Source organism: Arachis duranensis, chromosome 10 (assembly GCF_000817695.3).
Source record: "Arachis duranensis cultivar V14167 chromosome 10, aradu.V14167.gnm2.J7QH, whole genome shotgun sequence".
In the NCBI taxonomy this organism is placed as follows: Eukaryota; Viridiplantae; Streptophyta; class Magnoliopsida; order Fabales; family Fabaceae; genus Arachis; species Arachis duranensis.
The window spans coordinates 78,303,016-78,315,405 of NC_029781.3; the positions used below are offsets into that span (position 1 = coordinate 78,303,016).

Consider the following 12,390-nt stretch of genomic DNA (forward strand, 5'->3'; position numbering starts at 1 on the left):
TGGCGTTAAACTTTGAGTTATGACGTGTTTTTGGGCGTTCAACTCCGGATCATGACGTTTTTCTGGCGTTTAACTTCAGACAGCAGCGTGTACTTGGCGTTCAACGCCAAGTTACGTCGTCATTCTTCGAATAAAGTATGGACTATTATATATTGCTGGAAAGCCCTGGATGTCTACTTTCCAACGCCGTTGAGAACGCGCCAATTGGAGTTCTGTAGCTCCAGAAAATCCATTTCGAGTGCAGGGAGGTCAGAATCCAACAGCATCAGCAGTCCTTTTGTCAGCCTTCTTCAGAGTTTTGCTCAAATCCCTCAATTTCAGTCAGAATTTACCTGAAATCACAGAAAAATACACAAACTCATAGTAAAGTCCAGAAATGTGAATTTAACATAAAAACTAATGAAAACATCCCTAAAAGTAGCTTAAACTTACTAAAAACTCTATAAAAACAATGCCAAAAAGCGTATAAATTATCCGCTCATCAGAAGCACAAGAGTACAATTAGCGACTACGTAAAGGAGTTCACTACTCTCACACTTTAAATCCCTAACTTAGCAGAAGAGGATGCATTGTTTTTCTTCATTGATGGACTCCAACTTTGGGCAAAGCAAGAACTACAAAGAATGAATGTTAAGGATGTCGATGAGGCCATCGTGGTGGCCGAATCACTCACTGAGTATCATAAGGGAGACTCTAAACCCAAGCCTTCCTCCAAGCTTAGTTCTGCTAAAGGTGGGGGAGACAAGGGGAAGAGTTTCTCAACCAAGAAGGAAGGAAAATACTCTTCAAAGAAAGGGTACAAAGAAAAGAAGAAGGCTTTCGTGCCCAAAGGAGGATGCTTTGTGTGCAAGGGACCACACCAAATGAAGGATTGTCCTAAGCTAGGGACTTTGGCATCTATCACTGAGGAATGAGAAGCTCAAACTCAAGTAATTAAGTGTGTTGGATATATCCAACACATAAATGTTGTGAAGGGCAAAGAGGCAAGCACTGCAGAAAAGAAAGGCTTGATGTATGTCAAAACCTTTATCAATGAAAAATTCATCATGGCTATGATCGACATTGGTGTTACACACAACTTCATCACACCTGATGAAGCAAAAAGGCTTGGGTTGAAGATCACCGAAAAAATGGCTGGTTCAAACCTGTGAACACCAAGGGTGAACCCCTTAAGGGAGTAGCAAAAGGGGTTGAGATGACTCTTGGTTCTTGGAAGGGCTTTGTGGATTTCTCAGTAGCACCCATGGACGATTTTAAAATAGTCATCGGGTTCAATTTGTAAAGAAAGGCAAATATAATACCTATGCCATACTACGACGTAGTATGCGTCATGGAGAAAGAGTCTCCATGCATGGTCCCTACAGTCTCTAAAGTTTGAGGACCACCGATACTCTCTGCTATGCAACTCAAGAAAGGGTTCAAGAAGGGAGAGATTACATATTTGGCTCTATTACAAGATGAGACAACATCCGAAAGAGAAGATGTTCCTCCAAAAATCAAGGAAGCCCTTGAAGAAAATAAGGATGTGATGCCTCCCGAGTTGCCAAAATAACTACCACCTAGGAGGAAGGTGGACCACAAGATTGAATTGGAGTCAGGAGCAAAGCCGCCCGCCTCAACACCTTATAGGATGCCACCGCCAGAACTCGAGGAGTTGAAGAAACAACTCAAGGATTTGTTAGATGCTGGGTTCATCCGTCCATCGAAGGAACCGTATGGTGCACCAGTCTTGTTCCAAAAGAAGCATGATCATTCATTGAGACTATGCATCGACTATCGAGCACTGAACAAGAAGGAAAAGTGTTCCTTTGCAAGGGATGAAATCCACTTTTTGGGACACATCATTAAAGGTGGAACTCTCTGCATGGATCAAGGAAAGGTGAAGGCTATCAAAGAATGGGAACCTTCAAACAAGGTATCTGAATTGAGGTCATTCCTTGGGTTGGCTAATTACTATCGGAGGTTTATCAAGGGATACTCCGTCAAGGCTGCACCATTAACTGATCTTCTCAAGAACAATCGCTCTTGGGAATGGTCAAAAGAGTATCAAAAGGCTTTTGATGAGTTGAAGGCTGCTATCATAGAAGGATCAGTACTAGCACTATCCGACTACTCAAAGGTGTTTGAAGTCCACGCTGATGCTTCTGACTATGCTATTGGAGGAGTTCTGATGCAAGAAGGACATCCTATTGCCTTTGAGAGTCTCAAGTTGAATGATACAGAGAGGCGATACATTGTCCAAGAGAAGGAGATGATTGCGGTGGTACATTGTCTGAGAACTTGGCGTCACTACTTGCTTGGTTCACACTTCATCGTCAAGACAGACAATGTAGCTACAAGCTACTTCCAAACTCAAAAGAAGTTAAGCCCCAAACAAGCTAGGTGGCAAGATTTCTTAGTTGAGTTTGATTTCAAATTTGAATACACGTCAGGCAAGACTAATGTGGTAGCAGATGCGCTGAGTCGCAAGGCTGAGTTGGCGGTCATTTCTATGGTTGAAGGAGATATTGTGCATACCATCAAGGAAGGGTCGCATCACGATCCATTAGCCAAGAAGTTGGTGGAGTTGGCTAGAGAAGGTAAGACCAAAAGATTTTGGTTAGAAAACGACCTTCTCTACACAAAAGGGAGAAGACTATACGTTCCTAAGTGGGAAAATCTGAGAAGGAAGTTGGTAAGAGAATGCCATGACACCAAGTGGGCTAGTCACCAAGGTCAGCGAAGGACCTTATCACTCATTGAATCTTCTTATTATTGGCCTCAAATGAGAGATGAAGTGGAGAGTTATGTGAAGACTTGTCTTGTGTGCCAACAATATAAGATTGAAAACAAGACACCAAGTGGGTTGTTGGAACCTCTGCCTCTATCAAGGCGACCGTGGGAAAGTGTCTCTCTAGATTTCATCTCTGCCTTACCAAAATTTGAGGGGTTTGGATCTATTCTCGTAGTAGTGGATCGATTTTTGAAGTATGCTACCTTTATACCCGCCCCTACTGACTGCACTACAAAGGAGGCAGCACGACTATTCTTCAAGAATGTAGTGAAATACTGGGGATTGCCTAAGAGCATCATTAGTGATCGAGATCCACGCTTCACAGGACGACTATGGACAAAGCTATTCAAACTTCTTGGGTCGGAGCTTCATTTCTCAACAAGCTTCCATCCTCAAACCGATGGGCAGATTGAGAGAGTGAATGCCTTACTTGAGTGTTACTTATTGAGGCATTTTGTAAGCGCTAATAAGAAGGATTGGATAAAACTCCTAGACATTGCTCAGTTCTCAAACAGCCCATTTGAGATTGTGACTGGACAACAGCCGCTTACACCTCACTCTTTTTCTTCCTCTTACTCAAGGAAGAGCCCTGGAGCTTATCATATGATTAAGTCATGGGAAGAACAAGCAAATGTTACTCATTCTTACCTTGACAAAGCTACAAAGAGGATGAAGAAATAAACAAATAAGAAGAGGAGGCATGCAAGCTATCAAGTGGGAGATAAGGTAATGATTAAACTTCTTCCACAATAATTCAAAGCCTTTCGCAAGGTTCATAAGGGTTTAATCCGCAAATATGAAGGGCCATTTGAGATTATTGGACGTGTTGCTTACAAAGTACAACTCCCTCCCTCTATGAAGATACACCCGGTCTTCTATGTGAGTATGCTTAAATCATATCATGAAGACCAAGATGAACTGAGTAGAGGTAACTCGAGTCGTGCTCCGCCCGTGGTGATTAGATCCTTTGATAAAGAAATCAAAAAGATCTTAGCTAATCGCACCGTGCGACGAAGAGGAGTACCACCAAGTATCCAATACTTGATCAAGTGGAAAGGACTCCCGATAATCGAAGCTAGCTGGAAAACTCGTGAAGATTTGTGGCAATTCCAAGAACACCTACGGCACTATCATGAACAGAACGCGACGAGGACGTCTGCGCATTAGGTGGGGGAAAATGTCACGGTAAATTTTAGAAGGTTAAATTTAACAGTGTTTGTATAGTTTTCTGGAATATTTGAGAATACTCTAGTTGGTTCCGGAATGTTCTAGAATGTCCTAGAAGGTCCCGGAATATCGTAGAAGGTTCTAAAAGACTTTAGAAGGTCAGAGAGTATTCTAGAAGAGTGTAGATATATATAGAAGTATAAAGAGTGGTATGAAATAATCTAGAAACATTTAGAAAATTGTGGTATGATAGATATTTGTAAAAAAGGTTCTGGATGATTAATCTGGACCGTTGATTAGATTTAATCTTAACCATCGATTGAGGAGGTGGATGGTTATAAATAGGAGGTGAGAGTTAGTGTAAGGTGTGTAAATCATTTGTAACCAATACTTGGGTAATAAAATGTTCTTTCCACCAAAGCTTCCTTTCTCTTGTATTCTCTTATGTTCTTAGCTTTCTTGCTAAGTATTGAAGATTATGCTGACTTAGTCTTAGCTCAAGAGGTTGAATAAGTTTGAGTACCGGTACAGTAGCGTTGGAGTGTGTCCAAGGCCGTGACAATTGTCCTTGGATACAACATTAACACGGCTAACCTGGCTTTTATGCGTTACTCCATAGATCTTGTAAGCAACTTTCACAAGCTCTGGGCGGAATGTTGTTGTGATAAATTGTGTGGTTGAAAAGTCTGCCAGACGGCAGATCATATCTACGGAAGTTAAGGATCCCAAGACAACAATATAAAATGGAATCTTGATATCAGTCAATAAGGCAAGCATAATAATTGTTAAATTTAAATATCACCAAAAGCCCATATCTGAATCTAAACATTTCCCAACTGCCTCCTCCAAAGCACGTTGATTGCAAGCATGGATAAATTTGAACTTTATATTATATATCTTCAATAAAAAAAAAAATCATATTTTGAAACAAAAATGTAATTTACGAAGAAATAAAGCCTCACCAATGCAACAAGACCAAGGCTAAATTAGACTTCTCCAAATGAAAGATGAAGCACTGCCCTTTGAAATTCACTTGAAATTGTATTTCTCATGTAAAACTGTAAATTTTAATGTATATGTACCTGCATTTCCCTCTACTAGAAGCACTTAATGCAAGAACTTAACCTGTATCTTGGTGCTTAGGTACTCAGCAATACTTAAGAGAGAAAACAAACATGAAGGTTTTTCCCTGGCCTTTTGAGATGAACCTTAAATGAAAGAAGGGAACATGATAAATATGTTGGAATAATAAAAATTGTTTGAACTAGTTTGGATATCAAGAAAAACGTATTGTGTCATTTGATTGATGAATCTCACCTAGTAGGATAAGTCTTTTTAGCTGTCAAAGAACCATGCAAGTAACAGCTTTAGTATTTAGAGAAGATGGTCACAAGATGACTATTATATTATTTACGGTGACAGTGAAGGGGACCATGGACGTGAAGGCTCTGGCTGCGAATCTAACGGAGAAGCTCAAGAGGAAGGTGGAGGTGGTCCCACCTAAGAAACCAGACAACAAGGAGAACAATGGTGGTGGTGGTGGCGGTGATGGCAAGAACAAGGGAGGCGGTGGTGGTGGTGGTAATAATAATAATGAAGAAATGGTGATGATGGAGCAGAATATAGAATGGAGTATATGGCAGCTCCACATGTTCTATTTCCATCTGCATATGGATATGGATATGCTCCTGTTATGCATCCACATCATCATGGCGGTTACAGCTATATGCCTGTGTATACGTACCCGGAGCAGTTTCACTTGCATGCACCACCACCACCACCTCAGATCTTCAGTGATGAGAACCCACATGCTTGCTCTCTCATGTGATCATCCTCATCGTCATCATGGTTATCATCATGCTCTTTAGGGATACCCAATAGAGACACTCTATTTTCCTTTTCCACGGAAGCTTTTTTTTTTTTTTTAATGCTTGTGACTTGTGATTAAAAGTAACTAATACTCCAAACCAGGATTTGTTATTAGCTATAATGCCATTGTAAATGACAAAAAAAATTGGAATCTCTCCCCACTTTCACAGCTGTTTAATTTGTTTAGACAATGTAAATTGGTTAAAAATATATATATATTATATGTGGAATCAAATCAATGTATGTGGAAGCTAACGAACCTGGCTTCAGGGTAGTGGCCCCTGGCCCCAAAGGATGATGGTATAGGACAAATTGTGAAAGCTAAATAGCAAGGACAACCAAGAAACTTGTAGGAATTAAGGAACTTGCAATACGGGTTGTGGATTCAATCAATGTATGAAAAAAAGCCTGTCCAATCTATTATGTTAAAACCGTGTAACATCCAAAGTTTAATGTCACCTTTCTTTTGCATAAGATCATTGGAGTCTACTAGTATACATTGATTAGTCAAAAACACTGAGAGGGAGCCAATGACTTTTATACCAAATTGGAAGATAGAAATAAAAAACATTTATGAAGATAGTCCTAGTTCCAAAAGTATTTACTCACACTTTCTTAATTATTATACAAATTAGAAAATAAAACCTTTCAAAATACTACTATCTTTCATAAAGAGAAGTTAATATCACTTAAATAAATAGAAAAGAGGTACAATGATTTATGTCAAACTGTACAATGATTTTTGTCAAATTTCAGAGGAAATCAATATAAATTGCCAATTAAAAAAAAATCATTCCAGAGGCAAAAAGGGATGAAATACAATGCTCATCCTTTAATCTGGAAGTTAAAAATTTCCATGCTAAGTATACCTACCTATCATCACTAATTTCAATTAGCAACCTTACAAATATATCATTTTCCCTCTCACTTCTTAATTCTTGATAAGTCTGGTCAACTCTATGACTTTTGTCTAACATATTTTCATGAAAGACTCAACAAAACTATAGAGTTGTGCAGGATAAGCACAGTAAAGTGTAAACACTAAAACTTTGTATGATGGACCTGTTATGACATATATATATATATATTTCCATTGTAGGTATCATTACCTATTTTTGTTTGGACATAAACTTTTTGTGAGTGATGCAGCTACTACAGTATATGCATGCCAAATGAAAGTGGCAGCCCAAAATACAGAACTAAGTGACAAAAATGACAGCATCTAGTACACGTTATTCTGATTTACATTTACTATCAATATAACAGCAGAAGATAGGTGTATTTGTATATTGCAAAGATGTTCTTAGTACAAGAATCACTGCATTCCTATATTATCATTGGAATACAAAAACATTCTAATATATTTATAGATATACAAAAGACATCTTATGAATGGCTAGGAGAAGAATCGTTACCATCATCTTCATCTATGAGTTTAACACCATTGTTTTTAAGGGCATTAACAATAGCCCAAACCTTGGTTTGACTCTTAAATCCCTTCTTCTTTATTTCCTTAGTTACATTGACATGAATTCCTCTTCCTTGTCCATCCTTAAGTCCCTCAACTTTGAGACGCATGGCCAATACCTCCCCAACAACAGCAGCTGCTTTCGCATTGCAGGACCGGCCGCACTCAAGCGACTGTTTAATGGAGTGCTCCGCTGTGGAGGAGGTTGCTACAATATGACCATGGTTTCTATCCACAACGTTTGCTGTAATGTGTTTCAATGATATGAATATTCTCAGCACGTACCGCTTCAAAACAGTCATTCTTCAGTTATCTAATGGCAGATAGAAAATTAAGCACACAAATTAGTTTAATAAAAATGAAAGGGATGACTAAAAGCAATGCCACACATAATGAAAGGAGAAACCAATGTCTTGATTGCAAACAGGTCATTAACATTCTTGGTTGCAAATTAATTATTAGGAGCAAGGTTCTGAAAACCGGACCGGTCATCAATCCGTTCTATCATTGGTTTATTGGTTCACAGGTTCAACCGGTCTAACCGTGGTTTAACCGGTAAAACCGTTTTATAATAAAAATAATAAATAAATTATAAATAAACACTCTAAAACATAATTATAGTTTAATATAAACTTTAAAATATCTTCTAAATTTAAAGCATTACATGAAATATCATCAATCAAATCTTATGATCTTTCTTCACAGACAAGTCACTTATAACCTAGGAAATTATAGTACTATTCTTAACTGTCTCAACAAACTGAAGAATCTCGGATTCAACCTTTTCGACTAAATTAGCTTTCACTGCTGCAACATATAATGTGGCATATTTTCCAGAGCCACCAAACATAACCATGCTTGATTTTCTTGACAGTTTCCAAGCCAATGATAGGAAACCTGCCATACTTGAGTCTAATGTTTTAAGTCACAACAAAATCATACTAAATAAATTCAAGTGCCTTGGAAAATGATTAAATAGAATTCTACTTAGAATGAGACTAAATCAAGACATATGGAATCAAATCTCACATCAACAAAGGGCCCGCTGATACTATGAATAAGTCAGATGCCTTCCAGCGATCTCCAATAAATTGGGTCACTTCCTGTGATGGTCGTGCCCTTAAATGCTGACCATTCATCCACCTGAATAGAAGACAAGGAATAAATTTAAGAAACCATAAATAGATATTTATTGTATACTTTTAACAACAATGCTTTTTAGGAGTAAGAAATATATAAAACTCAAAATTCCCAATATAAATAAACTAACTAATAATTGTCACTTTGGGCTCAAATTTTGTGTATTGGGGGATCCATGTTATGTCAGCTAAGTTTACTGGAAGCTATTTTATTCTTCTAGGGGCTTGCCAATCTAACTGGTTAATACTGCTGAAACAACTTAATTGGGTTAATAACTTTAGTTTGCTGAAACAAGCTATTTTGTTTTTCAAATTATATTTATTGTGTTTAACATTTGAATATCTGTTCGTTAACATAGGAGCTTGCCAACAAGAACGTGCACCTAAAGATACTCATTGATCAACTGCGTGATCTTCTCTCTGATATATCAACGTGGCAAAGTCCTTATTCAACCTGAAGATTAGGATGAACTCTTAAATTAGAGAATAGTATCATAAAATGAAAACCTGAGTTCAGAGTACAGTAAATGGTAATTATGCCTCTTGATATTCTAACACTTGAAGTTGCATAGTTGATCACAAAAGGAATCTTTTCCTTCCCTGAGATTATTGTTTATTGTGAGTTTACGATTAGAATTTTTTTACTTAACTATTATCAAAGAATTAAGTCATTCTATTGTTATGACAAGAATTGTATTTGTTACCTTACTTTTTTTTATATAGGTTTAAGATTGGTGCCTATTATTTCCAGGTCCAATTTGAAAATTACCATATTCATTTATTTGATTTTGAGAAATATTTTATTAAGGGATGGGAAAGTGTGGCTGAGGCTTGTGTACTAGTGGCAAATCTATCTCCCTGAACTGTGAGATAACTTCTATGACAAATAAATTGTGTAAATCAACAATAAACACCAGACCACACTAACAGCAGCTCTCAATTGATAAACCCAATCAAAGAGCAATCAGCATTCAGTTATGGATTTCAATAAACACCAGACCACACTAAACAGAACCAAGAAATCAGTAAACAGAGCATAAAAGGAAGAAGAAGAACCGAAGAAGTGAAAGCAGGGCCACTAACCTTCGACGGAGAGATGGATGGCGAGCGGCGAGCAGCGACCCAATGGCGAGCTGCTCCAAGCCTCGAACAGAGAAGTCAGGGAGGATGGGGACGAGGTGCGAAGCTACAAAAGAGAGCCTGGGTTCGGGACACGGGGAAGGAGGAAGAAGCGGAGGCCGACAACATGGACGGCGGCGGCACGGCGGCAGAACGGTTGAGGAGGAACTCAAAACCGCGTCGTTTATTCTGAACCGGCCGGTTACCAGTCTAGTCCAACTGGTCTGAAACCGGTCAGTTCAGCGGTTTTTGAATGGTTCACAAAAGGATGGTTATAGATAGAAGATCGGACTGTTTTATCACCGGTTTTCAGTTGGATCAGTTCGATTGATCAGTCCAGTCTAATTTTCAGAACATTGATTAGGAGTAATAAACATAAAGGATACACCACTAAGTCTGAAATTATATATGAAAGCAATATTTATGCATAACGAAATGAAATGTCTCAAATGCATAACATCATTGACACACTAAAATTTAAAATAATAAAGAGTAGTACAATGAGCGTGACATAGCAGATAAAATGTATTAAAATATGAAAATCTCAAATATGGATATAACATGTCACCTAGCTTATGAACATTACCAAATAGGTAAACAAGGAATCAATGTTCAATCTACTTATTCAAACAACAAAATTAAAAATCAAGAGATCAAAGAATGATAAGAGTAAGGAACCATTAGTGTAAGCAGCAACCATGATCTCACTAAAACAATACTCCACACGATAAACTAATTTGCAAAGTACATATAGTTCATGCATTTCATCAAACACATCATGAGCAAGTAAATAAAATGTAACTCTTACCTGTAGCTCTTCAAAAACTACTAAAACTGAACAACGACTTTTCGGCAAAGGATTAGATGGTCCCAGAACGTTTGAACTATTAAATAGTCCCATAACAAAATATGTTTTTTAAGTTTTTTAATAATTGCTAAGTAGTCCTTATTTAATTTTAATTACAAATTAACCTCATATATTTTATTTAATTATAAAAACTATTTTTTATTTTATAAATTATTATTTTATCAGTCATCTATTATATTTATTAACAATCAAAAACAAAAACAATAACGAATAAGATCTTTCATTGATCATAATAACTTTTGGCAATCCCAATCGATGAAAAATTTATCTTTGATCCATTACACCATTGAGGGTTGTAAAATCGTGTTTCTTAGAAAATCAATCGATTGAATTTCAGGTTCCCATAACTTAATCGATTGGACTTCAAGTTATCACAAAACAATCAATTGAAAATTACAAGGTGTTAGAATTTGGTTGAATTAGTCCCACATTGCTTAGGATAGCAAATGGAGTGGGTGGCCTAGGCTATAAATATGAGGCTAAGTTCTCCATATTTTTTGCACCAATCGAAAACACTTAAAGCTTGTATCTGACTTTTCTTTTCCTCTATACCTTTTGATTAGAGAGTATTGTGAGGTGTAGTTAAATATTTGCTTTGAGAGTGTGGGTGTACTGGGTGCCGGTGTTAGAGAGAAAGAAGTCTATGTGTTGTAATAATTTTCACATAGTGATATTCTCTGGTCGTCATTTGGCAACGGCCGTGATTTTTTCTCCAGTAATTGGAGTTTCCACGTTAAATTCTTGTGTTGTGATTGTGTCTATTTTATTTCTCTGTGAAAGGTATTTTCTCAAGGGGAGAATGGTGTATTATTCCTAACAAGTGGTATCAGAACTTCGATTCGATGGGATTTATTCTTAGTATACTCTGTGGTTGCAGCCTAGTCTGACCTTTCACATCAGAAAAGAATTTTGTCCTGTAGCTTGAGGTTGATCTTTGGTTGCTGTTGTTGTTGCTGGAAGGCAATGTGACACTGTGAGAGTGCAGTTTGGAAAGGTTCTGGCTAAGGAAAGACCTGGTATTTAAGTGTGTCCATTATGACCCACCTCTCTTTCCTGGGAACCCTTCCTAGTGCATGGTCTACAGTTGAGTTATACTATTCCAGTATATGGTTGCAATAATGTCAGAATATTCAAGTGCTGTGAAGCTTGAAATAGAAAAATTTGATGGAAGAATCAATTTTGGCTTGTAACAAATACAAGTCAAGGATGTGTTGATACAATCAGGTTTGCACAAGGCGTTGAAGGAGAAGATCTCTGGTATGAAAGATGATGTTCTTTAGAAGACAAGAAGTATCCTCATGGTATTACCGCACTGCCATAGATAAGGATAAGTTGTGGCAATCGGGTCCACAATTGCAGACGGGCATTGGTTGGCGTTGAGATACGTGTGTGGCGGAGTTATGTCGATGGCTGAAGAACTTCCAGGAAAAGCCAATTTGGAAGTTGCACCATGAATTTTCAGCAAGATTTTGATCTGTACCAAGGCGAAATGCTTTGAGTGGTCTAATTCCAAGTGAGTATACTTTCATGGTGGAGTATGATAGTTCTCTGAACTATGATTGTCGGTATAGACAATGGCAGCAAAGAATTGTCGGTGTTGACTATGGAAGCTGAAAATGTGTGACTATTTCAATCAAGGTGGAAATTGTTAGAATTTGGTTGAATTATTCCCACATTGCTTAGGATAGCAAATGGAGTGGGTGGCCTAGGCTATAAATATGAGGCTAAGTTCTTCATATTTTTTGTACCAGTCGGAAACACTTAAAGCTTGTATCTGACTTTTCTTTTCCTCTATACCTTTTGATTAGAGAGTGTTGTGAGGTGTAGTTAAATATTTGCTTTGAGAGTGTGGGTGTACTGGGTGCCGGTGTTAGAGAGAAAGAAGTCTATGTGTTGTAACAATTTTCACATAGTGATATTCTCTGGTTGTCATTTGGCAACGGTCGTAGTTTTTTCTCCAGTAATTAGAGTTTTCACGTTAAATTCT

At 37.7% G+C, this 12,390-nt stretch overlaps 2 protein-coding genes across 7 annotated transcripts; one reads left to right on the forward strand and one right to left on the reverse strand.

Annotated features, from left to right (window-relative positions):
• The first annotated feature begins 5,292 nt into the window (after positions 1-5,292).
• On the forward strand, positions 5,293-5,965 carry LOC110276909 (heavy metal-associated isoprenylated plant protein 3-like). The gene is made up of 2 exons (XM_052255654.1): positions 5,293-5,509; positions 5,542-5,965. The coding sequence occupies exons 1-2, from the start codon at positions 5,293-5,295 to the stop codon at positions 5,766-5,768; spliced, it is 444 nt and encodes a 147-aa protein (XP_052111614.1). The 3' UTR covers positions 5,769-5,965.
• Positions 5,966-6,947: 982 nt separating this feature from the next.
• Positions 6,948-9,701, reverse strand: LOC107470353 (uncharacterized). Of its 6 annotated transcripts, none has more exons than XM_016089745.3 (4): positions 9,500-9,701; positions 8,307-8,420; positions 8,026-8,174; positions 6,948-7,590 (listed from the first exon to the last, which is right to left on the reverse strand). In XM_016089745.3, exon 4 carries the CDS (start codon positions 7,577-7,579, stop codon positions 7,196-7,198), a length of 384 nt encoding a protein of 127 aa, XP_015945231.1. In that variant the 5' UTR covers positions 7,580-7,590; positions 8,026-8,174; positions 8,307-8,420; positions 9,500-9,701; the 3' UTR covers positions 6,948-7,195. The 6 variants fall into 6 exon arrangements, with proteins under 6 accessions (XP_015945231.1, XP_015945230.1, XP_015945233.1 ...); XM_016089744.3 differs by having other exon boundaries at positions 6,951-7,590; positions 8,059-8,174; XM_016089747.3 differs by having other exon boundaries at positions 6,951-7,590; positions 8,059-8,182.
• Positions 9,702-12,390: the final 2,689 nt, after the last annotated feature.

Bases quoted from the DNA above. Each gene is read 5' to 3' on its own strand.
- LOC110276909 (XM_052255654.1), top strand. From the start codon at position 5,293: ATGCAAGTAACAGCTTTAGTATTTAGAGAAGATGGTCACAAGATGACT. The intron at 5,510-5,541 runs GTGGTGGTGGTG...AATAATGAAGAA, and splicing joins TGGCAAGAACAAGGGAGGCG to ATGGTGATGATGGAGCAGAA.
- LOC107470353 (XM_016089745.3), bottom strand. From the start codon at position 7,579: ATGACTGTTTTGAAGCGGTACGTGCTGAGAATATTCATATCATTGAAA.